This window comes from Muntiacus reevesi, chromosome 9 (genome assembly GCF_963930625.1).
Source record: "Muntiacus reevesi chromosome 9, mMunRee1.1, whole genome shotgun sequence".
In the NCBI taxonomy this organism is placed as follows: Eukaryota; Metazoa; Chordata; class Mammalia; order Artiodactyla; family Cervidae; genus Muntiacus; species Muntiacus reevesi.
This window is the reverse complement of record NC_089257.1, coordinates 14145645-14172736: the sequence shown is the minus strand read 5'-3', so window position 1 is coordinate 14172736 and position 27092 is coordinate 14145645. Positions and strand designations below refer to the sequence as shown.

General features: G+C 37.7%; 1 protein-coding gene across 1 annotated transcript; it reads left to right on the top strand.

Annotated features, from left to right (window-relative positions):
- The first annotated feature begins 1351 nt into the window (after nt 1–1351).
- On the top strand, nt 1352–26738 carry LOC136175721 (olfactory receptor 4A47-like). Its single transcript, XM_065945963.1, has 4 exons — nt 1352–1433; nt 15421–16082; nt 25289–25349; nt 26695–26738. Exons 1-4 carry the CDS (start codon nt 1352–1354, stop codon nt 26736–26738), a joined length of 849 nt encoding a protein of 282 aa, XP_065802035.1.
- Nucleotides 26739–27092: the final 354 nt, after the last annotated feature.

The window sequence follows — 27092 nt, the reverse complement described above, 5'->3', positions numbered from 1 at the left end:
ATAATATTTGAATCAATGGTCAGGTAGTATATGCATTTAAAATGTTGATATTGATAGTTGTAGCCAAACTACCATTCTTGAGCATCTTCTAATAGTTACAGTCCTATCCGCTGTCTGTGAGAATACTTTTGTCCACATCTCAATGAGCAGTACCTGATAAATATGACATTTGATTCAAGTTGTACTTTAGCAATGACTGTTTTTATATAATTTAGTTTGATCATCTTTCCACATATTTAATTTGATTTTTTTGTGAAAATAATATTTCTTTTACCCATTTCATTCAATTCGTTCTCTTATTCATACTGATTTTTATGAGATATTTATGAACTAAAGAAATAATCTTTTTTACCACTGCATATGTAGTTAATGCTTTCTGGTTATATGTTCTTAACTTTTTGAACTATGTAGAATGCTTCTTGCATGTAATTTTTTTTTTTACATTTTATATTCAATTTTTTTTTGTTTTTTGTATCCTACTTGGAAATTATTTTCCCATTCCACTTGGGCGAAATATTCCTCAATTCTCTTTCAGTATTTAATTTTTAAAGCCTCTTTATCTCTTATATTAAAAAGCTGGATCCATCTTGAATTTATTTTTGGTATAAGAGTTGAAAAGGGACTGAAATTTTAGTGCTTTCACGATATTTTGAGGTTTTTAAAAATAGTCTCATAGTTATGTTTTTGTCATTAATTTGAAACCTGACTATTATATCCCAGTGTATTTGGGTCCAATTCAAGACAATCTTCTGTTTCAATGATCTCCTTATTCATGTGCAGGTTGACATAGAATTGCTATGATATGTAACACATTTTGATCTGTGAGGAGACTGGTAGTTCTTTATTCCTATTGTTTTTCAGAAATATGCCTAGATCTTCATAGTTCTATTTCAAAATTATTAAAAAATAAGCAATAGTTTGAATATAAATCAGATAAATAATATAGTTTAGAATGAAAATTAAGTTAAATATATTTAAAGAGTCTAGTCACAAAACAATTTTCAGGTGTTATTTTCAATGAGAGTCATTTTAAGAAGGCCACTTTAGGAAGAGCTTATAAACCTATTGCCGTCACTGGAGGTGTCTTCAGCCAACACGTCACCTGTTGTAGGCTTGGGCAGAGCCGAGTTTCCTGTCTGTGTTTCTGACACCTTGTGGCTAGCTGTTGTTCTTCAGCTATGACACCTAAAATGCTAGCTGACTTTTGCTGTAAGAAAAAAAAAAAATCTTCTCTTTTCAGCAAGTTCAGGTCTCAAATGTTTGCTGAGAGTCTACTGGTGCTAATTCTGCCCACACTGGTTGCCAGTGAGCGCTATGCGGCCGTTTGCAAAACCTGGGCTGCAAAACCACCATGAGTGGCAGGGATGAGGCTTCTTCCTTCAAGCGGCATGAGCTAGAGGGCTGGACCCGCTGCCACCCAGGCTCTCTTCATGGTGCGGGCGCCTGCCCGTGGCCACAGAGCCGTAGACGCTCATGTGTGATGCAAACCCTGTGTGGAAGCTCGTTTGCGTGCGCAGTCACAGCCTTGACCTCTGCTGCTCCCAGCAGGGGGTTCTTCTGCCTGTGAAATATTTTCCCTTAATGGTCTCCTATGCGGTCATCTGTGCTCCCCAAAGGCGTACAGGTTGGAGGAGAGACGGCAGTTCCTCTCCATCCGTGTCTCCCACATCATGTGGCTCTCTCAGTCTTTGTACCCTGCTTGTTTGCAGCAAGCAGACCACGGCTGCATTTTATACTTCGAAAAGCCATTTGCTAAATCTCTCAGGCTTGCACACTCAGAAATTTAGAGGCAAAGAAATGCTACGAGGAAGTTCTGGAAAAAACAGAGTATGGAAAATAAGTATAAAAATATAAAACAACTTTGTCTTTTAAATGTAGAAAGGAAACATAATTTTATGGTTTGGGGACATAAAATAATACTACTTTTTTTTTTTCATTTATTTTTATTAGTTGGAGGCTAATTACTTTACAACATTGTAGTGGATTTTGTCATACATTGACATGAATCAGCCATGGATTTACACGTATTCCCCATCCCGATCCCCCCTCCCACGTCCCTCCCCATCCCATCCCTCTGGGTCTTCCCAGTGCACCAGGCCCGAGCACTTGTCTCATGCATCCAGCCTGGGCTGGTGATCTGTTTCACTACTTATTAATAGTATGTTTATTTTGAAATGTAGGCACTCAGAGGCAAATTCCAGGTAGAGAATTCTTTACCATTATAAAACTATATTTATATTTAGGTATTGCCCAGTTGTTATTTAAACTTTAATTTGTTGTCAGAATTAGGGTTTGAGAATTCTCCAGCAGTTCAATGGTCGGGGCTATGTGGTTCCATTGCCAAGGGCCAGGGTTCAGTCCCTTGTAAAGGAACTGGGATTCCACAGTCCACATTGTTGTTTTTCACTCACTCAGACTTGTTTGACCCTTTGTGGTCCCATGCACTGCCACACAACAGGCTTCCCTGTCCTTCACCACCTCCCGGAGTTTGCTCAGATTCAAGTCCATTGAGTAGGTGATACCCTCCAACCATCTCATCCTCTGTTGTCCTTTTTCCTCCTGCCTTCAATCTCTCCCAGCGTTACGGTCTTTTCCAAGGACCCCTTCCAATTTGGGTCATTTCAGCTCTTCACATCAGCTGGCCAAAGTATTGAAGCTTTAGCTTCAGCATCAGTCCTCCCAGTGAATATTGAGGGTTGATTTCCTTTAGGATTGACAGTTTGGTTTCCTTGCAGTCCAAGGGGCTCTAAAGAGTCTTTTCCAGCAGCGCAGTTGAAAGGCATCAATTTGCTGGTGCTCAGTCTTTTTTATTGTCCAGCTCTCACATCCATACATGACTACTGGAAAAACCACTGCTTTGTCTGTATGGACTTTGTAGGCAAAGTAATGTCTCTTCTTTTTAATATGCTGTCTAGGTTGGTCATTGTTTTTCTTCCAAGGTGCAAGCATCTTTTTTTTTTTTTTTATAAAATAAATTTATTTATTTATTTTAATTGGAGGCTACTTACTTTAGAATATATTGTGGTGGTTTTTGCCATACATTGGCATAAGTCAGCCACAGGTGTAGGTGGGTCTCCCATCTCAAACGCCCCTCTCACCTCCCTCCCCATCCCATCCCTCTGGGTTGTCCCAGTGCACCAGCTTTAGTGCCCTGTCTCATGCCTGGCACTTGGACTGGCGATCTATTTCACATATGGTAATAAACATGCTTCAATGCTGTTCTCACAAATCATCCCACCTCACCTTCTCCCACAGAGTCCAAGAGTCTGTCTTTATATCTGTGTCTCTTTTGCTGTCTTACTTTAGGGTTGTCATTACCATCTTTCTAAATTCCATCTATATGTTCTAAAATACTATATTGGTGTTTTTCTTCCTGACTTACTTCGCTCTGTATAATGGGTTCCTTGCATCTCATTAGAACTGATTCAAATGCATTCCTTTTAATGGCTGAACAATATTCCATTGTGTATACGTACCACAACCTCCTTATCCATTTGTCTGCCAATGGACATCTAGGTTGCTTCCATGTCCTGGCTATTATAAACAGTGCTGCGATGAACACTGGGGTGCACGTGTCTCTTTCAGATCTGATTTCCTCAGTGTGTGTGCCCAGCAGCGGGGTTGCTGGGTCATATGGCAGTTCTATTTCCAGTTTTTTAAGAAATCTCCACACTGTTCTCCATAGTGTCTGTACTAGTTTGCATTCCCACAAACAGTGTAAGAGGGTTCCCTTTTCTCCACACCCTCTCCAGCATTTATTGTTTGTAGACTTTTAACAGCAGCCATTCTGACCCATGTGAGATGGTACCTCATTGTGGTTTTGATTTGCTTTCCTCTGATAATAAGTGATATTGTGCATCTTTTCATGTGCTTGCTAGCCATTTTTATATCTTCTTTGGAGAAATGTCTATTTAGTTCTTTGGCCCAATTTTGATTAGGTCATTTTTTTTCTGGTATTGAGATGCATGAGCTGTTTGTATACTTTTGAGATTAATTCTTTGTCCATAGCTTCATTTGCTATTATTTTCTCCTATTCTTAAGGCTGTCTTTTCACCTTGTTTATAGTTTCCTTCATTGTGCAAAAGCTTTTAAGTTTAATTAGGTTCCATTTGTTTATTTTTCCCTTTATTTCCATTACTCTGAGAGGTATGTCATAGAGGATCCTGCTGTGATTTATGTCAGAGACTGTTCTGCCTATGCTTTCCTCTAGGAATTTTAAAGTTTCTGGTCTTACATTTAGATCTTAATCCATTTTGAATTTATTTTTGTGTATGGTGTTAGAAAGTGTTCTAGTTTCATACAAGTGGTTGACCAGTTTTCCCAGCACCACTTGTTGAAGAGATTGTCTTTTCTCCATTGTATATTCTTGCCTCCTTTGTCGAAGATAAGGTGTCCATAGGTGCATGGATTTATCTCTGGGCTTTCTATTCTGTTCCATTGATCTATATTTCTGTCTTTGTGCCAGTACCAACTGTCTTGATGACTGTGTCTTTGTAGTAGAGACTAAAGTCAGGCAGGATGTTGGCAATTGGATCTCTGATTCCTCAGTCTTTTCTAAATACAGATTTTACATCTGGAAGTTCTCAGTTCACATACTGTTGAAGCCTAGCTTGAAGCATTTTGAACATTACTTTACCACAATCCACATGGCACATCCAAAACAAACGCCAACAACAAAACAGACAAACAAACAGAACCTAGTTAACAATATTTAAAAACAAACAAACGAGAGAGCAGTTGTTATTATGTAGTTCTAGGGATTTTGTTTTTAATTTTTGAAATGCAAATGTTTGTATTTATTATTACTCATTACAATTTTTTATTTATGTTGTGACACTGCCACATACATAGATATTCCCTGTAGCTCTGAGAGTAAGCTCTTCCCACTTAGGGTTCATCAGTAATTTTGGTGACTCTTTTGGAAGGTGGAGATGTAGTACAGTTTGTGGTTTGTAAACTGTGTGCTATATATTGACACTGATTTGCAGAGAGGAAAGTGTCACATTATCAAGCCCCTCTTCCCCTTGCATAGCCAGGCAATCTGAGTAGTCCAGAAGAGAACAAAATTGTTCAAATGTGTTTCAGTTCAGTTCAGTTGGTCAGTTGTGTCTGACTCTTTGCGACCCCATGAATCACAGCACGCCAGGCCTCCCTGTCCATCACCAACTCCCGGGGTCTACTCAAACTCATGTCCATCGAGTCGGTGATGCCATCCAACCACCTCATCCTCTGTCGTCCCCTTCTCCTCCTGCCCCCAATCCCTCCCAACATCAAGGTCTTTTCAAATGTGTCAACTCTTCGATTGAGGTGGCCAAAATATTGGAGTTTCAGCTTCAGCATCCAATGAACACCCAGGACTGATCTCCTTTAGGATGGACTGGTTCGATCTCCTTGAAGTCCAAGGGACTCTCAAGAGTCTTCTCCAACACCACAGTTCAAAAACATCAATTCTTCGGTGCTCAGCTTTCTTCAGCATCCAAATCTCACATCCATACATGACCACTGGGAAAACCATAGCCTTGACTAGACGAACCTTTGTTGGCAAAGTAATGTCTCTGCTTTTTAATGTGCTATCTAGGTTCGTCATAACTTTCCTTCCAAGGAATAAGCGTCTTTTAATTTCATGGCTGCAATCACCATCTGCAGTGATTTTGGAGCCCCCAAAAATAAAGTCTGACACTGCTTCCACTGTTTCCCCATCTATTTCCCATGAGGTGATGGGACCAGATGCCATGATCTTAGCTTTCTGAACGTTGAGCTTTAAGGTGTTTAGTAGCGTGCACTTAAAATCTAGTTTTGAACTCCAAAATAAAGAGTTTGGGTTTTGTTCCTTCTTTCTCCTGCCCTCCTTTTTTATTCCTTTTTTTCCTTTTAGTTTGTTTGTTTTCTTCATGCATTCTGAGTACTTAGAGCAATTCCTGGCCCATGGTATGTACTCAACATTTGTTAAACTGTTTACATAAATATTTAGACTGACAAATAGCACTAGTATATTTAAAATAATCAACAAGGCCTACGGTATTACAGAGGGAACTCTATGCAATATTTTGTAATAAATTAATGTGAAAAGAATTTGAAAAAGAATAGACACATGCATATACTGTGTACGATTCAGGACAGCTGTACAGTTAAAACTAACATGTTGTTAACCACTATACTTCAATATAAAATAAAAATTTAAATATAGAGATTTTAATTTGCTAATTCTGTCATTGGATTGACATATTTACCTCTTAAACAAACTACGCAGGTGTATCATATTCCATAAAATTCTGGAGTGTTAGGTCCATGAATCAAGGCAAATTGGGCATGGTCAAGCAGGAGGTGACAAGAGTGAACACTGACATCTTAGGAATCAGTGAACTAAATGGATGAGAACGGACAAATTTAATTAATATGACCATTATATCTACTAATATTGGCAAAAATTCCTTAGAGGAAATGGAGTGGCTCTCATAGTCATCAAAAGAGTCTGAAATGAACTATTTGAGTGCAATCTCAAAAAAGACAGAATGATCTCAGTTCATTTCCAAGGCAAACCATTCAATATCACAACAATCCAAACCTATGCCCCAACCACTAATGCTGAAGAAGTTGAGTTTGAATGGCTCTATGAAGCCTTACAAGAACTTCTGGAATTAACACCAAAAACAAACAAACAAACAAAAAAAGATTTCTTTTTCATTATAGGGGATTGGAATGCAAAAGTAGGAAGTCAAGAGATACCTGGAGTAACAGTTAAGTTTGATCTTTGAGTACAAAATGAAGCAGGGCAAAGGCCAGCAGAGTTTTGCCAAGAGAACCAATTGGTAATAGCAAACACTCTCTTCAACAATACAAGAGACGACTCTAATATGGACATCACCTGATGGTCAATACCAAAATCAGATTGATTATATTCTTTGCAGCCAACAATGGAAACACTCCATATAGTCAGCAAAAAAAGAGCAGGAGCTGACTGTGGCTCAGATCATGAGCTCCTTATTGCAAAGTTCATACTTAAAATGAAGAAAGTAGGAAATACCACTAGACCATTCAGGTTTGATCTAAGTCAAATTACTTATGATTATACAGTGGAGGTGCAAATATATTCGAGGGATTAGATCTGATAGATAGAGTGTCTGAAGCGGACAGAACTTTGTAACATTGTCCATGAGGTGGTGACCAAAACCGTCCCCCCCAAAATGAATGCAACAAAGCAAAATGGTTGTCTGAGGAGGCCTTATAAATAGCTGAGAGAAGAAGGGAAGTGAAAAGCAAAGGAGAAAGGGAAAGATATACCACCTGAATGCAGATTTCTAGAGAACAGCAACAAGAGATAAGAAAGCCTTCTTAAGTGAACAATGCAAAGAAATAGATGAAAACAATAGAGTAGGAGAGACTAGATATTTCTTCTAGAAAATTTGAGATACCAAAGGAATATTGCATGCAAACACAGGCACAATAAAGGACAGAAACGGTATGGACCTAACAGAAGCAGAAGATTTTAAAACAGGTGGCAAAAAAAAATATATATATATATAAAAGATTTTCATGACCCAGATAACCATGATGGTCTTGTCACTCACCTAGAAGCAGATATCTGGTGTATGAAGTCAAGTGGGCCTTAGGAAGCTCTACTATGAACAGAGCTGGGGGAAGTCATAAAATTCCAGTTGAGCTACTTCACATCCTAAAAAATGATGGTATTAAAGTGCTGTATTCAATAAGCCAACAAATTTGGAAAACTCAGCAATGGCCACAGAACTGGAAAGGGTCAGTTTTCATTTCAATCCCAAAGAAGGACAGTGCCAAAGATGTTCAAGCTACTTTATGATTGCACTCATTTCACCTTCTAGCAAGGCAATGCTCAAAATCCTTCAAGCTAGGCTTCAACAGTATGTGAAACAAGAAATTTCAGAAACACAACATGGATTTAGAAAAGGCTAAAGAACTAGTGATCAAATTGCCTCCATACATCCCATCATAGAAAAGGCAAGAAATTCAGGCAAACATCTGCTTCATTGACTACACTATAGCCTTTGATGGTGTAGATCACAGCAAACTATGGAAAATTCTTAAAGAGATGGGAATACCAGGCCACCTTACCTGTCTTCTGAGAAAGCTGTTTGCAGGTCAAGAAGCAGCAGTTAGAATTGAACACGAAACAGTGGACTGGCTCCAAACTGGGCAAGGAGTGTGCAAAGACTGCATATTGTCACCCTGCCTTTTAACTTCTATGCAGAGTGGTGTTGTTGCTGTCAGTCACCCAGTCATGTCCGGCTCTTTGTGACTCTGTGGGCTGCAGCATGCTAAAGCCTCCCTGTCCCTCACATTCTCTTGGAGTTTGCCCAAGTTCATGTTTATTGCAACCGTGATGCCATCCAGCAATCTCATCCTCTGATGTCCATTTCTTCTTCTGCCCTCTATCTTTCCCAGCATCAGGGACTTTCCAATGAGTCGTCTGTTTGCATCAGATGACCAAAATCCTGGGGTTTCGGCTTCAGCATTAGTCCTTCCAGTGAATATTCAGGATTGATCTCCCCTTAGACTGACTGGTGATCTTCTTCTTGTCCAACAGACTTTCAGGAGTCTTCTCCAGCACCACAGTTTGAAGGGATCAATTCTTTGGCATTATGCATCCTTTACTGTCCAGCTTTCACAACCATATGTAACCACTGGGAAGACCGTAGTCTTGACTATCCAGACCTTTGTTGGCAGAGTAATGTCTTTGTATTTCAACACACTGGATAGGTTTATCATCACTTTCCTGCCAAGAAGCAATCATCAGCCCTCACCATGGCAGCAGTCACCATCTGCAGTGATTTTGAAGCCCAGGAAGGGGAAATCTGTCACTACTTTCCAACTTCTCCCCTTCTATTTGCCATGCAGTAATGGGGCCAGATCCCATGATCTTAGTTTCTTTTGATATTTGGTCTTAAGCCAGCTCTTTCACTCTCCTCCTTCACTCCACAGAGTACATGATGCTAAATGCTGAGCTAGATGACTCGCAAGCTGGAGTCAAGATTGCCAGTAGAAATAACAATCTCAGGTATGCAGATGACACAACCTTAAAGGCAGAAAGTAAAAAGGAATTAAAGAACCTCTTGATGGAGGTGAAAGATGAGAGTGAAAAAGCTGGCTTAAAACTCAACATTCAGGAAAAAATAAGATAATGGAATCCAATTCTGTCACTTCCTGGCAATTAAAAGGGGGACAGGTGGAAACAGTGGCAGATTTAATTTTCTTGTGTGCATGTTAATTCACTTCAGTTGTGCCTGACCCTTTTTGACCCCAGGGACTGTAGCCTGCCAGGCTCCTCCATCCATGGGATTCTCCAGGCAAGATTGTCATCATCTCCTCCAGGGGATCTTCCTAACCCAGGGATTGAAACTGCATTTCTTATGTCTCCTGTGTCGGCAGGTGGGTTCTTTACCACTAATTTTCCTTAATTTTCTTGGTCTTCAAAACTGCTGTGGCCTGTGACTGCATCCATCAAATTAAAAGATACTTACTCCTTGGAAGAAAGACAATTACAAACCTAGACAATTTATTTAAAAGCAGAGACATCACTTTGCTGACAAAGGTCTATATAGTGAAAGCTATGGATTTTCCAGTAGTCATGGACTGTTGTGAGATTGGGACCACAAAGAAGGTTGAGTGTTGAAGAATTGATGCTTTTGAAATGTGGTGTTGGAGAAAACTCCTGAGAAGCCCTCAGACTGCAAGGAGATCAAATCAGTCAATCCTAATGGAAATCCTAAAGGAATATTCAACTCTGAATATTCTTTGGAAGGACTAATGCTGAAGCTGAAGCTCAATACTTTGGTCACTTCATGCAAAGAACCAACTCATTGAAAAAATCTTGATGCTGAGAAAGATTGAGGAAAAGAGTAGAAGAGGGCAGTAGAGGATGAGATGATTGGATGGCATCACCAACTCAATGGACATGAGTTTGAACAAACTCCAGGAGATACTGAAAGACAGGGAAGCCTGACATGCTGCTGTCCATGGGGTCACAAAGAGTTGGACACGACTCAGAGACTGAACCAGAACAATCCTAATCCCATGATATTTGCATATATTTTGGACTATCATGCTACATAGTTTATGTCTGCATCATAAACCTATTAATGAAGTCACCTTAGTTTTTAAATTTATTTTTTAATTTATGATCAAATGTGCATAATAAAATGTACAATTTTAACCATATTAAAGCAGCATTAGTTTAATTCACAATGTTATGCAAGCATTACCATGTCTGTATCCAGAACTTTTCCAGCTTCTCAGACTAAAATTCTGCAATCATCAAACAAAACTTTCCAATTTCAGTCACTGAGCCCCAGGCAAACACGTTTCTACTTTCTGTTTATGATTTGCCTTTCTAAGTGTCTCAGTCAAGTGGAATCAAACAATATTTAGATTTTTTGTGACTGATTTTGTCACTTAATGTCATATAATATCCTAAAGACACATGCAAAGGTTTATTTCTAGACTCTGTGTTTTACTCCATTAGTCTGTTGTCCATATTTATTCTAACACTAGTGTTGATTACTATAGCTTTGTAGTATGCTTTGCAATCTGGAAGTATGAGACTTCAAACCTTCTTATTTTTCAAAATTGTTTTGACAATTTGGAGTCTTGAGATTCTTATGAATTTTGTCATGAATTATTCTATTTCAGGGAAAAATAGGTTGGAAGTTTGACAGGGTTTGTACTAAACCTGTAGATCACTGGAGGTAGCATTAACATCTTAATATTATTAAATATTCTAGCTTATAAATATCTTCCCATATATGTGTGCATTCTGCAATATCTCTGACTAATGTTTTGCTGTTTTTAGTTTATACGACTATTGTTCTATGGTGGTGTTTATTCTTAATTATTTTATTCATTTTGGTGCTGTTGTAAATGGAATGGAATTATTTTCTTAATTTCTCCTTGGTTGGTTCATGATCATACGAAAATTCAACATTTACAAAAACTCTCAGCAAGTTTGAAATAGAAGGAGAGTACCTCGACCTAATGAAGTCCACGTTTGACAGATCCACAGCTAACATCATCCTCACCATTGAAAGATTTAAACCTTCCCTTTAATATCAGAAAGAGGACAAGAGGGCTCATGCTGAGAAAGCTTTTTAAACACAGTACTGCCATAAAAATTCCTGTGAAAAATTCAGGGCTTTCTATGTAAAGCTACTGTCACCTCCGAAGTGAGATAATTTTATTTATTAATTTTTATTTAGCTTTCCGTCCTGTAACACTCTCTCTAATGGCTCTCTAAGTGGCTCTCTCTAAGTGGCTCTCCCACAGAGCCACTTCCTCTCCTTTAAATCACAGATTAAATATCCTCTCCTAAGGGAGGACTTCAGTTCGGTTCAGTCGCTCAGTCGTGTCCGCCTCTTTGCGACCCCATGGACTGCAAGCATGCCAGGCTTCCCTGTCCATCACCAACTCCCAGAATCTACTCAAACTCAGGCCCATGCGTCGGTGATGCCACCCGTCTCACCCTCTGTCATCCCCTGCTCCTTCCGCCTTCAATATTTCCCAGCATCATGGTTTTTTCCAATGAGTCGGTTCTTCGCATCAGGTCGCGAAAGTATTGGAGTTTCAGCTTCAGCATCAGTCAAATTCTTCCTCTGTTTTGTCGCAGTACTCTAGTTCTTATATTGCAAGGCATAAATAAGAACACAAGTATTTTATTAAATGTCTCCTTCTTTATTTTTTTATTAAATGTTTCCTTCTTTTTTTTTGACTCCTATATAAGAAAATAAGATTCTTGCAAGAAAAATTTTTACATGATTTTCCCCCAGGTTTTGCTAATTGCTGTATCCTTATGCATAGCAAAATTGCAGGCGTGAAAGAGGTGGCTTAACATTTAAAAAATTAATAACTGGATATATAATTAGCTATTAGTTATTTTATTTTAAGGTGTTTAATTCTGTTTTTTGATATAACTTTTATATGTCTAAACAAAATTTAACATGATTAAATTGCATATTAAATAAATGGAAAGAAATTGATGCTATAGCAGGTGGGGAAATACATGACAAGTTCACTGAAGATAAATGACTGGGTTTATATATTATTCTTGATTGCCTTTATTTATTTATTTATTTATTTTTTTTACTGTTTGAAATTCTTTATTTTTTTCATTTATTTTTATTAGTTGGAGGCTAATTACTTTACAATATTGTAGTGGTTTTTGCCATACGTTGACATGAATTAGCCATGGATTTAATGTGTTCCCCATCCCGATCCCCCCTCCCACCTCCCTCTCCACCCCATCCCTTTGGGTCTTCCCAGTGCACCAGCCCTGAGCACTTGTCTCATGCATCCAACCTGGGCTGGTGATCTGTTTCACCCTTAATAATATACATGTTTCGATGCTGTTCTCTCAGAACACCCCACCCTCGCCTTCTCCCACAGAGTCCAAAAGTCTGTTCTGTACATCTGTGTCTCTTTTTCTCTCTCACATATAGGGTTATCGTTACCATCATTTTAAATTCCATCTATATGCATTAGTATACTGTATTGGTCTTTATCTTTCTGGCTTACTTTACTCTGTATAATGGGCTCCACTTTCATCCATCTCATTAGAACTGATCCAAATGCATTCTTTTTAATGGCTGAGTAATATTCCATGGTGTATATACCACAGCTTCCTTATCCATTCATCTGCGGATGGGCATCTAGGTTGCTTCCATGTCCCGGCTATTATAAACAGTGCTGCGATAAACATTGGGGTGCACGTGTCTCTTTCAGATCTGGTTTCCTCTGTGTGTATGCCCAGGAGTGGGATTGGTGGGTCATATGGCCGTTCTGTTTCCAGTTTTTTAAGAAATCTCCACACTGTTTTCCATAGTGGCTGTACTAGTTTGCATTCCCACCAACAGTGTAAGAGGGTTCCCTTTTCTCCACACCCTCTCCAGCATTTATTGCTTGTAGACTTTTGAATAGCAGCCATCCTGACTGGCGTGTAATGGTACCTCATTGTGGTTTTGATTTGCATTTCTCTGATAATGAGAAAAATTTGATTGCCTTTAGTCTCAAAAGGATTCTAAATCACTTTTGAGAATGTTGGACCTTTTTTTTCCCCCAAGTTGGACCTTTCTGACATGAATTATGTGACTTGGTGTGTTACATCTTTACATATAGACGACCTTTAAAAACTTTGGGGAAAATCCAAGTGAGCTAATTAAATAACATTCCAGTTCCAAAACTCAATAATAATTGCAGCTGGAAGGGATAAAATATCCCGTGATCTTCACTCCTAAGAAGAAGATGATAATCGCTTAGTAACTGGCATTGATTTTTCCAAAAGCTTGTAAGTATGACAATTCATGGCAATATCTTTCAAAATCTTAGATTAACTAATCTGACCATGTTAACTTGACAGAGTGAGAAAGGCTAAATAGCCAAATGCTATTTTTCTTTTTCAAGTTAGTAGAAAGAAATTACTTGTGAAAAAATCTCCCTGGGAAATGGCTACTTGATATCTTCTATGTATATATAGGATTTCTTGGTCATTTTGATAAATTTCCTAACATGATAAACTTTTGTTTTTCTGTATGTACCTTATTTGAAATTCCTTTCAAATAATCTATAGTGCACGTAAAAATGACTTGAATAATTATAAGACTCCATGAAGAAAATGTAAAGTCAAATGAAATAAAATATATTCTCAAATAATAAGGCAACCTTTTGCCATCTGTCATTACACTGGATGAAAAATAATTCCTAGTGTATATGTGTAACTTAAAGTCATCATTCAGATTTTGAACAAGTCTCCAAAGGTAAGACTAGTGGTCAGTCGTGGGAACCAGAATCATAAGTGTGGGACTTTCTTTGTTGTATAAGAAGCTATATTACTTTGAAATCAATTAAACTTAGGTTCAATTCTAGATATACCACTTAAAATTTGTTATTTGAGGAAAATGAAAGAGATATTCTGAGTACTAGTTTCTTCCATTATAAAATGGGAATTCCAGTTCTTGTTACTCTAAATATTTAATGTGATACATTAAATTATGAGTGTGTGATTGCAGTATAAGGTTAAGAATTTTCAGCAGCAGCATGATGTCATCAGAATAAAATTTGAAAGGACAATTTGGGTTGCTTTGGGAGAATCAGGTTTTGGAGGCCAGAATAAACATGGGGAGGTTTGGCAGTAGGCTACTGCAGTAGACCAGGAAGAAAGTAAGAAATAGGATATGATCAAACTTGTGATATATTTTGAAAGTAGAGGAAAGAGGAATTAAAGTTTTATGAGACTATCAGTGAGTGAAGAGCACTGAATTTTTTTTTTGTCTGAATAAGAGCATGGAAAATAATAGGATTTAATACATAAACATGGAACACCTGTTTAAGTTTTGTATAGGAAATGTTTATAGTAGAACTTTTAAAAGTTGGTTTTATAAATACTACACTGTCATTAAATTGTATGTCAGAATTAGATATGTTGCATATATGCGTTTGAAAATTAGAGGAGAAATAGGGACTGATACAAAATGAGACTGTAGCATTTATTGGTCAGGAGAAGGGAAATATCCAACTAAAGACCTAAGAAGTGTCAGTGAGGTTTGAGACAATTCAGGACAAGGATCTTCTGTTCACAGTTTGATCTCCCTACACTGAAAAATCCCATGGACACAGGAGCCTGGCGGGCTACAGTCTATGGGTTGCAAAGAGTAGGACACGACTGAGCGACTAGACAGAGAGGGGAAAGGATCTTCTATTCACTGTTTGACCTCCCTACACTGATTATGTAAATTACCTTAACTGGGTTTCATTTACTATGATTTCTGACTCTGTAAATGATGCACCTTTTTATGGAGTTCTCTTCCCATCTTTTTTATTCTTTCAATTTTTCTTTTTAATCTCAGCCATAGCATTTCTTCCTCCAGGAAACCTTCTTTGATTATAGTTTGCAGTACTCCTATACTGTGACCCTAAGCACTGTGTAAATATGCATTTTAAAGAAGCAGTCTCTCAGCCGTGTCCAACTCTCTGACTGCTTGGACTATAGTTCACCAGGCTCCTCACTCTGTGGAATTTTCCAGGCAAGAATAATAGAGTGGGTTGCCCTTCCTGCCTCCAATGGATCTTAACAACCCAGGAATCAAACCTGGGTCTCCTGCACTGTGGGCGGATTCTTTACCATTTGAGCACCAGAGAAGCCAAATATTAGTGGCACTTATAACTTGGATTTGGAATTGCCTAATTCCTCGTTATGTACCATATCATTGAGGGAAAGAAACTACCTTATTCAACTTGGTAATCAAATGGCCATGACATATAAGACACAAATAGATGTTCTATATACATCCCTCTAATGAATGGGTAAATAAACAATTATACATGGAAGTGTTTTCCCCTTCAAGTGTTTTTTTTTTTTTTCCCCCAGTTTAAGTGTGTTTTTGTTTTTCCCTTGTCTTTTAGATCAACTGCTTCTAATAACTGAACTCAGCTTCTGTCCAGACTGGATGGAACCAAGGAACAATGTAACTTACTTTGTCCTCCTGGGTCTCACTCAGAATCCAAAGGAACAGAAAGTCCTTTCTGTTATGTTCTTGATCTTCTATATTTTGACCCTGGTAGGCAACCTGCTCATTATTATGACTATAACTGTCAGTAAGACCCTGAACTCACCAATGTATTTTTTTCTTGCTAGCTTATCGTTTATGGATGTCACTTATTCTTCTTGTATTACCCCTAGAATGATTTCAGACTTGTTCTTAGGGGAAAAAATCATATCATTTGAATCTTGCATGACCCAACTCTTTACAGAGCACTTCTTTGGTGCTTCAGAGATTGTGCTTCTGCTGGTGATGGCCTATGACCACTATGTGGCCATCTGTAAGCCCTTGCATTATCTGGTGATCATGAGGCAGAGGGTGTGTGTTTTACTGCTGGTGGTGTCCTGGGTTGGAGGTTTTCTGCACTCAGTGATTCAACTCAGCACTGTTTACGGGCTCCCATTCTGTTGCCCCAATGTCATTGATCACTTCATCAGTGACATGTTCCCTTTATTGAAACTCGTCTGTACTGACACCTATGTCACTGGCATCTTAGTGTTGGCCAATGGAGGACTGATCTGCACGGTTGGGTTTCTGCTCTTACTCGTCTCCTACGGAGTCATCCTGCACTCTCTGAAGAACCTGAGTCAGGAAGGGAGGCGGAAAGCCCTCCAGACCTGTGGCTCCCACATCACTGTGGTTGTCTGCTTCTTTGTTCCCTGCATATTTGTAAATGCAAGACCTGCTAAGACCTTCCCCATTGACAAATCATTGAGTGTGTTTTATACAGTCATCAGTCCCATGCTGAACCCATTAACCTACAGTCTAAGAAATTCTGAGTTAAGTAATTCCATGAAGAACGTCTGGAGAAGGAACATCATAGCTCATTTTAACTAAGTGCATCAGTTACTATGAAAGGAGTCGTTTGACATCAGCGGCCATTTCCTTTGAATGCAAAAGTCATTTTGTGTTTAGCCCCTCAGTTGTGTCCAACTATCTGCGACCCCGTGAACTGTAGCCCGCTAGGCTTCTCTGTCCATGGGATTCTCCAGAGAAGAACACTAGAGTGGGCTGCCATGTCCTCCTCCAGGGGATCTTCCCAACCCATGGATCAAACCCAGGTCCCCCACTTTGCTGGCAGATTCTTTACCATCTGAGCCACCAGTGAAGGCATTTTGCAGTTTGATTCTTGTTTCTCTTTCTTCAACTAATTTATGATAATTATAATTAGAGATTACAATTGTACAACTCTGCTATCAATAACAGCTTTTCTCCCTACTAGAATGTAAAGTCTATAATTATTTGTCCATCTCTGTACCTAGAATGATATAATGCCTACATAGCAAAGAGTCACCTCGGAAGCCCAACCATTTATGGATATATATTTTTTACTCGTTTTCATGAAAGAAAAAGTAAAAATGATGCTGCAGTTCATGGGGTAGCAAAGAGTTGGACACGACTTACAGACTGAAAGCAACAACAACTCTTTTTCAGGACAGATCCATTTTTATTTAGATTCTTATCATGTAAATGAAATTTTAATTTATATAATTTAAAGTATTTAAGTCTATATATATTGCCTTCTGTACTAAATTTCAGTTGCATTATACACAAAATTTTTAACTTAATGCTTTTCCTGTTTACAAGAAAATTTGAAGTAAAACAGGTATTAATAAACTGCAGTGATGGAAACCAAACAATATGACATGAAGTGTCAAATGAATTTGCTATTTTTTTCTCAGCATTTTCCAGCCCTAATTGTTGGCCCTAAATCTGTTTCTTTTCATCTGGTAATAATCTTTGCAAATGCAAATGTAATTAACATACAGGTATTTTTTTCTTTCTATATATGTAACACTTGCTTTTACTATTCAACGTCTTGAAAATGTTTCCATTTCAGTCCATATATTTCATACATGCACGCTCAGTTGCTTGTAGTTTCTGACTGCTTGAGTTACCGTGGACTGTAGACTGCCAGGCCCCTCTGTCCACGGAATTTCCCAGGCAAGAATTTTGGAGTGGGTTGCCATTTCCTACTCCCGGTGATCTTCCCAATCCAGGATCAAACTTGTGTCTTCTGCATCTCCTGCATTTACCAATGTGCCACCTGGGAAGCCCAAGTCCAAATATATATATATATATATCTTATTTAACATATATATATATATATATCTTAATTTTCTTATGGTACAAAGTTCTCCTTATAAATTTATACAAAAATTAACATGCACATTTCTCTTCATGTGGTTGCTAAATGTTTTTATAACAAATAATATTCCAATAAATACAAGCTTTATATATGTGAAAGTATGAGTTCATAGGCATAGGATTGTTCCTATGATATTTGAACCAATGATCAGGTAATATATGAATTTAAGATGTTGATATTGATAGCTCTTGCCAAACTACCATACTTGAGGTTGTTTAAATAGTTACAGTCTTGTCCACTCTATGAGAATTCTTTTGTCCACATCTCAATGACCAGTACCTGGTAAGTATTTATGACATTTGATTAAAGTAACTCATACTTTATCCACAACCCTTTTGATATAATTGAATTTGATTATCTTTCCATATGTTTATTTTTATTTGTATTATTTTTGTGTGAATTTATGTGTATATAAATATACAGAATTATATACATATATTCATTCAAATTTTATCTATTTCACTCAATGGTTAATCTTTTCCATACTAAATTTTATGAAATATTTATATACTAAAGAAACGATCACTTTTTACCACTGCGTGTATAGTTAATATTTTCTGGTTATATGTTTTTAAGTTTTTAAACTCTGTAGAATGCTTTTTGCATGTAATTGTTTTACATTTGGTATTCAATTTTTAACATTTTTTTACCTTGCTTAGAAAGATTTTCGCCATTCCACTTGTGTCAAATATTCTTAAATTTTTTTCAGAGTTTAATTTTAAAAGCATTTTTATATCTTATGTTAAAAATTTTGATTCTTCTCAAATTTATTTTGGTTTAGGAGTTAAATGGGGATTGAAATTTTGGTGGTTTCTCTATATTTTTTGGTTTTTAAAAAATAGTTGCATGATTATCTTTTGGCCATTAATTTGAAATCATGATTATTATATCCTGAAATCCCAACGTATTTGGATCCAGCTTGACACTCTTCTGCTTCACTAATCTCTCTATTCATGTGCAGGCTGACACATAATCGCCATAATATGTAAGATATCTTGATCTGTGAGGAGACTCGCAGTCTCTCATTACTGTTCTTTCTCACAGATATGTCTAGACTTAGATATTTCTATTTCAAAATTATTAAAAAATTAATGATAAATTTAATGTAATTAAAATAAATGATGTAGGTTAAAACTAAAGTTAAAATTAAGTTAAAAGAAATTTAAATGAGGTCGGACGTCCTTGGTGGCTCAGATGTTAAAATGTCTGCTTGCAATGCGGGAGACCTGGGTTCGATCCCTGAGTCGGGAAGTTCCCCTGGAGAAGGGAATGGCAAATCACTTCAGTATTCTTGCCTGGAAAACCCCATGGACAGAGGAGCCTAGCGGGCTGCAGTCCATGATACCCCAAGAGTCAGACACGACTGAGCAGCTGAATCACCACATATTTAACAGAGATTATGACAAGTCCTACTGTGTAGCACAGGGAACTCTACCCAATATTTTGTAATAAACTAAATGGGAAAGAAATTGAGAGAGAGTAGTCACATGCGTGTGCTTAACCCAGTCACTGCTGTAGACCGCAAGCCAGCACGCTGTTAACCCCGGACTCTAACAGGGCTTCCGGCTGGCTCTGTGGGAGAGAACCCGCCCGCCATGCAAGAGCTGCAGGAGAGGCGGGCTGGATCCCCGGATGGGGCAGATCCCATGGAGGGGGGCACGCATCCCAATCCAGTATCCTCGTCAGGAGCATCCCACGGACAGAGGAGTCAGCGGGCTGCAGTCCACAGGTTTACAAAGAGTGGGACATGACTGAGCCACTGAGCACGCAAGCAGGCATGCTCCAAATTAAAATAAAAATTTAAAAGTAACAATTTTACTTCAGTAGTTTTGCCACTGTATTGACATATTTACCTCTTAAATTACCCAGATGTATCTGAAGCCAATGATATTTGCCTTTACTTTGGGCTATCATGCTATATACTCTATGTTCATATCATAAGGTCATGAGGTCATCTTAGTTCTTAAATTTACTTATTAAATTATGGCTGAATATCCATAATAAATTCATAACTTTAATCATTTTAAAGTGGCATTAAGTTAATTCTCATTGTTATGCAATTATTACCACTGTCTATATCCAGAACTTTTCCAACTTCTCAAACTGAAATGCTAAAACCATTAAAGAAAATTCTCCATTTCCCCTCACTGACCTGTGGGCGGCCACCATTCGACTTTTGGTCGATGATTTGATTAAGTGTCTCGGTCATGTGGAATCATACAATATTTGTTTTTTTGTGACTGCCTTTTTTTTTTCACTTAATGTCATATTATATCCTTTTTCCATAAAATACTCTTGGTGATTGAAAATTATCTGGGACAAATACAAAAGCTTATTTCTAGACTCTTTTTACTCCATTAGTCTGTTGTTCATCTTTATCCCAATACTAGTGCTGTGTTACTGTAGCTTTGTAGTATGTTTTAGAATCAGGAATTATGAAACCTCCAACTTTCTTCATTTTCAAAACTGTTTTGACAATTTTGAAGTCCTTGATATTCCATATGAATTTTATCATGAATTTTTTACTTCTGCAAAAAACATTTTTGAGTTTTGATAGAGAATGTCCTGAATCTTTAGATCACTTGAAGTAATATTAACATCTAAATACTATTAAATATTCTAGTTGTTAAATGTTTTCCCATATATGTGCATGTTCTAGAAATACTTTAACATTTTGTGATTTTCAGTTTACAAGACTTTTGCCTCATTGGTTAAGTTTGCTGTTAATATTTTGTTCTTTTTGGTGATTTTTAACTGAAATTAATTTCTTAATTTCTCCTTGATGTGATTACAACCATTTAAAAACTATACATCTTTTCAAAAGCAACTCTTAGCAAGTTGGAAATAAAAGGGATGTCAGGTTAGTCCAGTTCAGTTGCTCAGTCATGTCCTACTGTTTGTGATCCCATGAATCGCAGCACGCCAGGCCTCCCTGTCCATCATCAACTCCCAGAGCTTACTCAAACTCATGTCCATCGAGTCAGTGATGCCATTCAACCATCTCATCCTCTATCATCCCCTTCTCCTCCTGTCAATCCCTTCCAGCATCAAGGTCTTCTCCAATGAGTCAGTTATTCGCATCAGGTGGCCAAAGTATTGGAGTTTCAGCTTCAACATCAGTCCTTCCAATGAACACCCAGGACTGATGTCCTTTAGGAGGGACTGGTTGGATCTCCTTGCAGTCCAAGGGACTCTCAAGAGTCTTCTCCAACACCACAGTTCAAAAGCCTCAATTCTTCAGCACTCAGCTTGCTTTTTAGTTCAACTCTCACATCCATACATGACCACTGGAAAAACCATAGCTTTGACTAGATGGAATTTGTTGGCAAAATAATGTTTCTGCTTTTTAATATGCTGTGTAGGTTGGTCATAGCTTTTCTTCCAAGGAGTAAGCGTCCTTTTATTTCCTTTTATTTCATGGCTGTAATCGCCATCTACAGTGATTTGGGAGCATAAAAAACTAAAGCCTGCCACTATTTCCACTGTTTATCCATATATTTGCCATGGAATGATGGGACCAGATGCTAAGTTTTCTGAATGTTGAGATTTAAGTCAATTTTTTCACTCTCCTCTTTCACTTTCATCAAGAGGATCCTTAGTTCTTCTTCTAATTCTGCCATAAGAGTGGTGTCATCTGTATATCTGAGGTTATTGATATTTCCCCCAGCAATCTTGATTCCAGCTTGTGCTTCCTCCAGCCCAGCATTTCTCGTGATGTACTCTGCATATAAGTTAAATAAGCAGGGTGACAATATACAGCCTTGACGTACTCCTTTTCCTATTTGGAACCAGTCTGTTATTCCATGTCCAGTTCTAACTGTTGCTTCCTGACCTGCATATAGGTTTCTCAAGAGGCAGGTCAGGTGGTCTGGTATTCCCATCTCTTGAAGAATTTTCCACAATTTTTTGTGATCCACACAGTCAAAGGCTTTGGCATAGTCAATAAAACATAGATAAATGTTTTTCTGGAACTCTCTTGCCTTTCTGATCATCCAGCAGATGTTGACAATTTGATCTCTGGTAGGTCTACCCTTTCTAAAACCAGCTTGAACATCTGGAAGTTTATGGTTCACGTATCACTGAAACCTGGCTTGGAGAATTTTGAGCCTTACTTTACTAGCATGTGAGATGAGTGCAATTGTGCGGTAGTTTGAGCATTCTTTGGCATTGCCTTTCTTTGGAATTGGAATGAAAACTGAGCTTTTCCAGTTCTGTGGCCACTCCTGAGTATTCCAAATTTGCTGGCATATTAAGTGCAGGACTTTCACAGCATCATCTTTTAGGATTTCATCACCTCCACTAGCTTTGTTTGTAGTGATACTTCCTAAGGCCCACTTAACTTCACATTCTGGGAAATCTGGCTCTAGCTGAGTGTTCATACCATCGTGATTATCTGGGTCATGAAGATCTTTTCTGTACAGTTCTTCTGTGTATTCTTGCCACCTCTTCTTAATATTTTCTGCTTCTCTTAGGTCCATACCATTTCTGTCCTTTATTGTGCTCATCTTTGTATGTATACCAGGATGCCCTTGATATCTCTAATTTTCTTGAAGAGATCTCTAGTCTTTCCCATTCTATTGTTTTCCTCTATTTCTTTGCACTGATCACTGAGGAAGGCTTTCTTATCTCTTCTTGCCATTCTTTGGAACTCTGCATTCAAATAGGATTATCCTTCCTTTTATCCTTTGCTTTTTGCTTCGCTTCTTTTCACAGCTATTCTTTTTATTTTTCCATTTATTTTTTTAAAAATTTTTTATTTTTCAGTGGGTTTTGTCATACATTGATATGAACCAGCCGTAGAGTTACACGAATATATTATCGAGGGTGAAACAGATCACCAGCCCAGGTTGGATGCATGAGACAAGTGCTCGGGGCTGGTGCACTGGGAAGACCCAGAGGGATCGGGTAGAGAGGGAAGTGGGAGGGGGGATTGGGATGGGGAACACATGTAAATCCATGGCTGATTCATGTCAATGTATGGCAAAACCCACTACAATATTGTAAAGTAATTAGCCTCCAACTAATAAAAATTACTTTACAATATTGTAGTGGTTTTTGGCATACATTGGCATGAATCAGCCATGGATTTACATGTGTTCCCCATCCCAATCCCCCCTCCCACCTCCCTCTCTACCCGATCCCTCTGGGTCTTCCCAGTGCACCAGGCCCGAGCACTTGTCTCATGCATCCAACCTGGGCTGGTGATCTGTTTCACCCTCGATAATATACATGTTTTGATGCTGTTCTTTCAAAACATCTCACCTTCGCCTTCTCCCACAGAGTCCAAATGTCTGTTCTGTACATCTGTGTCTCTTTTTCTGTTTTGCATATAGGGTTATCGTTACCATCTTTCTAAATTCCATATATATGCATTAGTATACTGTATTGGTCTTTATCTTTCTGGCTTACTTCACTTTGTATAATGGGCTCCAGTTTCATCCATCTCATTAGAATTGATTCAAATGTATTCTTAATGGCTGAGTAATATTCCATGGTATATATGTACCACAGCTTCAAAATATATAAGCAATTCCTGCAGCTCAATTCCTGAAAAATAAATGACCCAATCATAAAATGGGCCAAAGAACTAAACAGACATTTTGCCACAGAAGACATACAGATGGCTAACAAACACATGAAAAGATGCTCAACATCACTCATTATCAGAGAAATGCAAATCAAAACCACAATGAGGTACCATTACACGCCAGTCAGGATGGCTGCTATCCAAAAGTCTACAAGCAATAAATGCTGGAGAGGGTGTGGAGAAAATGGAACCCTCTTACATTGTTGTTGGGAATGCAAACTAGTACAGCCACTATGGAGAACAGTGTGGAGATTCCTTAAAAAACTGGAAATAGAAGTGCCATATGACCCAGCAATCCCACTTCTGGGCATACACACTGAGGAATCCAGATCTGAAAGAGACACGTGCACCCCAATGTTCATCGCAGCACTGTTTATAATAGCCAGGACATGGAAGCAACCTAGATGCCCATCAACAGACGAGTGGATAAGGAAGCTGTGGTACTTATTCACGGCTATTCTTAAGGCCTCCTCAGACAGCCATTTTGCTTTTTTGCATTTCTTTTGCTTGTGGATGCTCTTTATCACTGTCCCCTGTATAAAGTCATGAGAAGGAATGTATCTTGACATGATAAAGTCAGCATGTGACAAACCGATTGCTAACATCTTCCTCAACATTAAAGCTTTAAAGCTTCCACATTAAAATCTGGAAGAAGACAAATGATCACAGTCTCACAAGTCCTTTGTAACATAGTGTTAACATAAAAATTCCTGTGGAAATTTTAGATTTTCCTAAGTATAGCTCCTGTTTTCTGAAGTGAGATAATTTGTTATTAATTTTAATTTAGTTTTGCTGTCTGTAGCAGTGCTTCTAATGGTAGCCATTTCCTTTCCTTTTAATCTCATTTTAAGCATCACTTTTTAAGAAAGAACTTCTCTGATTACATTACCCACAGGAGAATTCTTTCTTTTATTTTCTATCCTGTACTCTATTTCTTATATTACACGCCATGAATACAACTACAATTAATATCTCCTTCTTTATTGTCTAACTTTATTATGAGAAAATAATAAAGGTATGCAGGAAAAAGAAATCTTTACCTCATTTAGCCCAGGTTTATTAATTGCTGTGTCCTTACTTATAGTACAGTTGCTGACATTTACAGAGGTGCCCTACTTTTTTAAAAAAATTACTAATTGTTGAAATTATTAGCTTTAATATATTTAATTGTGTCTTTTGATATGATTTTCATATTTGTACCAAATTTTATGGTGACTAAATTGAGTATTAAATAAAAGTAAAGAAAATCTTGCTATTGCAGGTGGGGAGATACACAACAAGTAAGTTCACTGAAGCAAAATGACTGGGTTGATATTTTATTCTTGATTGGCAGCAGTCTGATAGAGATCTAAAATACTATTTTTTTCCCCCGTGTTGCACTTTTCTGACATGAATTGTGTGATTTGGCTTATTAATATATTTACATATAGATGTTCTTTAAAAATTTTGTGGAAAATCCCACTGAATTAATTAAGCAAGAATCAGTCTTGGACACATTCCAAATCTAAGATTCAATAATAATTGCACCTGGAAGGGATGGGGTGTTTCATGATCATCATTCTTAAGTCGAAGAAAATGCTACCCACTTAGTAACTGGCATCAACTCTTCAGGAGGTCCTTTCTTAGGCTTAAAAAATACAATCTGGCCAAGTCAATGTGACAGAGTGAGAAGGGCTAAGCAATCAAATGCTATTTTTCTTTTTAATGCTATTAGGAAAGAGGTTGCTTATGAAAAATTTCCCTGGGAAATGACTAGTTGCTATCTTCCTATGTTTATATAGGATTTGTTGGCCATTCTGATAAATTTCCTAATGTGATAAACCTTTGTTTTTCTGTGTACACCATGGAATTCTTTTCAAACAATCTACACTTCATATAAAAATGACCTTCTGAATAATGAGAAGAATCCATTTAGAAAATAGACAGTCAAATGACATAATTTTATCCTAAAGTAAAAAGGCATCCTTTGCCCTATACTGTCATACTGGATGAAAGAATTCCAGGGCTTACATTGAGTTAGACCTCATTCTTCAGATTGTGGACAAGCCTCCACAAGGTAAGACTAATGGAGAATACTGGGAGACAGCTTAACAATTGAGTGACTTTATTTATTATGGAAGAAATTAACTTACTTTGAAATAAATGAAACTTAGATTCAATTGCAGATATAGCACTTAAAAATGTGTGACTTTGAGAACAAGATATAGATGTTCTCAGCTTTAGTTTTTTCAGTTATGAAACAGGGATTATAGTCTATGTTACTGTTAATATTAAATGTGATACATTAAACTATGACTGCATGATTAGGATATACTGTAATTCTTTTGAGCAGCAGAGTGATATCTTCAGAATAAGACTGAAAAGGACAATTTGGGCTGCTCAGGAGAACCAATTTTGGAGGCCAGAATAAACATGGAGAGATTTGGTAGGAGGTTATCACAGTGGACCAGAAAAAAAAAGTATACCAGAAAAAAAATAGAAGGGATTGCAATTTGTGATATATTTTGAAAGTAGCATCAATAGGATTTTTTTAATTTTTATGAGTGAAAATTAAGTGAAGAGCACTGAAATTTTTTATCTGAACAATAACATGGAAAATTATACCATTTAGCAAGATAAATAGGTAATAATTCTTTAAATTTTGTATAGGTAATGCCTATGTTTATTGTGGAAAATAAAAAAGTTTGTTTTATAAATATTAGTTCAGTTCAGTTCAGACTCTTTGTGATCCCAAGAACCACAGCATGCCAGGCCTCCGTGTCCATCACCAACTCCTGGAGTTTACAAATATTAAATTGCGTTCAATTGGATGTCCACAATTAGAGATATATAGTTTGAAAATTAGGAGAGACACAGGGTCTGGAGGCACAAAATTAGACTGTTGCAGTGTTTATTGGTCAGGAAAAGGGAAATATTCACTTAAAGACCTAAGAAGTATCAGTGAGGTCTGGGGCAATTCAGGATAGAAACCTTCTTTTCATGATTTGATCTACTCACATTGATCATGTAAATTACCTTGAGTGAGTCTCACTTTTACACTTTGTGACTTCACTGAAGTCCATTTCTGTCTTTTCTTGCTAATTCACTTAAAAAAAATTCAGCTGAAGCATTAATTCTTCTGGAAATTCTTCTCTGATTCTCTTTTGATTGATATATCCCTGTAATGTGACTCTTAACTTCTGTGAATATCCTTATAACTTAATGCATGGGTCTGGAATTATCTGATCCCTAGTCGTGTGTTATATCATGAGGTCAAGGAACTCTACATTATTCAACTTGGCAATTAAAATCTCAATAACATATTGGACATGAAAAGATTCTCCACACTCGTTCTTATAATTGAATTTGTAACGAAGGATGAAAATTATAATTCACTTAAAAACCTCCCCCTTGTTCTGTAGGCTCACTGCCTCTAACATGTGAACACGGCACCTACACAGACTAGATGGAACCGAGGAGCAATGTGACTTACTTCATCCTCTTGGGCCTCACACAGGACCCGAAGGAGCAGAAAGTCCTCTTTGTTCTGTTCTTGTTCTTCTACGTCTTCACTGTAGTGGGCAACCTGCTCATCGTTGCGACTGTAGCTGTCAGTAAGACCCTGAACTCACCGATGTACTTTTTTCTTGCTAGTTTATCATTTATAGATCTAGTTTATTCCTTTTCTGCTTCCCCCAGATTGATTTCAGACTTGTTCTTTGGGGAGAATACCATATCCTTTGAATCCTGTATGACCCAGCTGTTTACAGAGCACTTTTTAGGTGGATCTGAGATATCCCTTCTGCTGGTGATGGCCTAT

Coding starts and splice junctions, on each gene's coding strand:
- LOC136175721 (XM_065945963.1), top strand. CDS start 1,352: ATGAGTGGCAGGGATGAGGCTTCTTCCTTCAAGCGGCATGAGCTAGAG. Junction 1,434..15,420: donor CCACCCAGGCTCTCTTCATG/GTGCGGGCGCCT, acceptor CTTGTCTTTTAG/ATCAACTGCTTCTAATAACT. Junction 16,083..25,288: donor ATGGAGGACTGATCTGCACG/GTTGGGTTTCTG, acceptor ACTGGATGAAAG/AATTCCAGGGCTTACATTGA.